This window comes from Aplysia californica, unplaced genomic scaffold (assembly GCF_000002075.1).
Source record: "Aplysia californica isolate F4 #8 unplaced genomic scaffold, AplCal3.0 scaffold02169, whole genome shotgun sequence".
In the NCBI taxonomy this organism is placed as follows: Eukaryota; Metazoa; Mollusca; class Gastropoda; order Aplysiida; family Aplysiidae; genus Aplysia; species Aplysia californica.
Genome location: NW_004799439.1, coordinates 11,343 through 12,154, shown reverse-complemented (window position 1 = coordinate 12,154; position 812 = coordinate 11,343). Strand labels below are relative to the sequence as shown.

At 47.2% G+C, this 812-nt stretch overlaps 1 protein-coding gene across 1 annotated transcript; it reads right to left on the bottom strand.

Annotated features, from left to right (window-relative positions):
• Positions 1-255: 255 nt before the first annotated feature.
• On the bottom strand, positions 256-809 carry LOC101845753 (A-agglutinin anchorage subunit-like; the record flags this gene model as incomplete). The annotated part of the gene is made up of 1 exon (XM_005113394.1): positions 256-809. A coding segment is annotated over one exon (554 nt), but the record flags the coding sequence as incomplete, so codon positions are not given.
• Positions 810-812: the final 3 nt, after the last annotated feature.

The window sequence follows — 812 nt, the reverse complement described above, 5'->3', positions numbered from 1 at the left end:
TTTGTGTTTGTGGTTTGTGTGAAATATGCAAAAATTCGTGTTTGTGGTTTGTTTGAAATATGCAAATTTGTGTTTGTGGTTTTTGTGAAATATGCAAATTTGTGTTTGTGGTTTGTGTGAAATATGCAAATTTGTGTTTGTGGTTTTTGTGAAATATGCAAATTCGTGTTTGTGGTTTGTGTGAAATATGCAAATTCGTGTTTGTCGTTTGTGTGTTATGATGGGAATGTGGCGCAGCATTGCCACTGGTCTGACGCTGGTCTGATGTTGGTCTGGTTCTGGTCTGATGTTGTTTGGTCTGACGCTGGTCTGGTGCTGGTTTGGTGCTGGTCTGACATTGGTTTGGTGCTGTCTGATGTAGTTCTGATGTCGGTCTGGTGCTGTCTGATGTTGGTCTGATGTCGGTCTGGTGCTGTCTGATGTTGGTCTGATGTTGGTCTGGTGCTGTCTGATGTTGGTCTAATGTCGGTCTGGTGCTGTCTGATGTTGGTCTGGTGCTGTCTGATGTTGGTCTGGTGCTGTCTGATGTCGGTCTGATGTCTGTCTGATGTTGGTCTGATGTCGGTCTGGTGCTGTCTGGTGTCGGTCTGATGTCAGTCTGGTGCGGTCTGGTGCTGTCTGATGTTTGTCTGGTGCTGTCTGATGTTGGTCTGGTGCTGTCTGATGTCGGTCTGATGTCTGTCTGATGTTGGTCTGATGTCGGTCTGGTGCTGTCTGGTGTCGGTCTGATGTCAGTCTGGTGCGGTCTGGTGCTGTCTGATGTTTGTCTGGTGCTGTCTGATGTTGGTCTGGTGCTGTCTGATGTCGGTCTG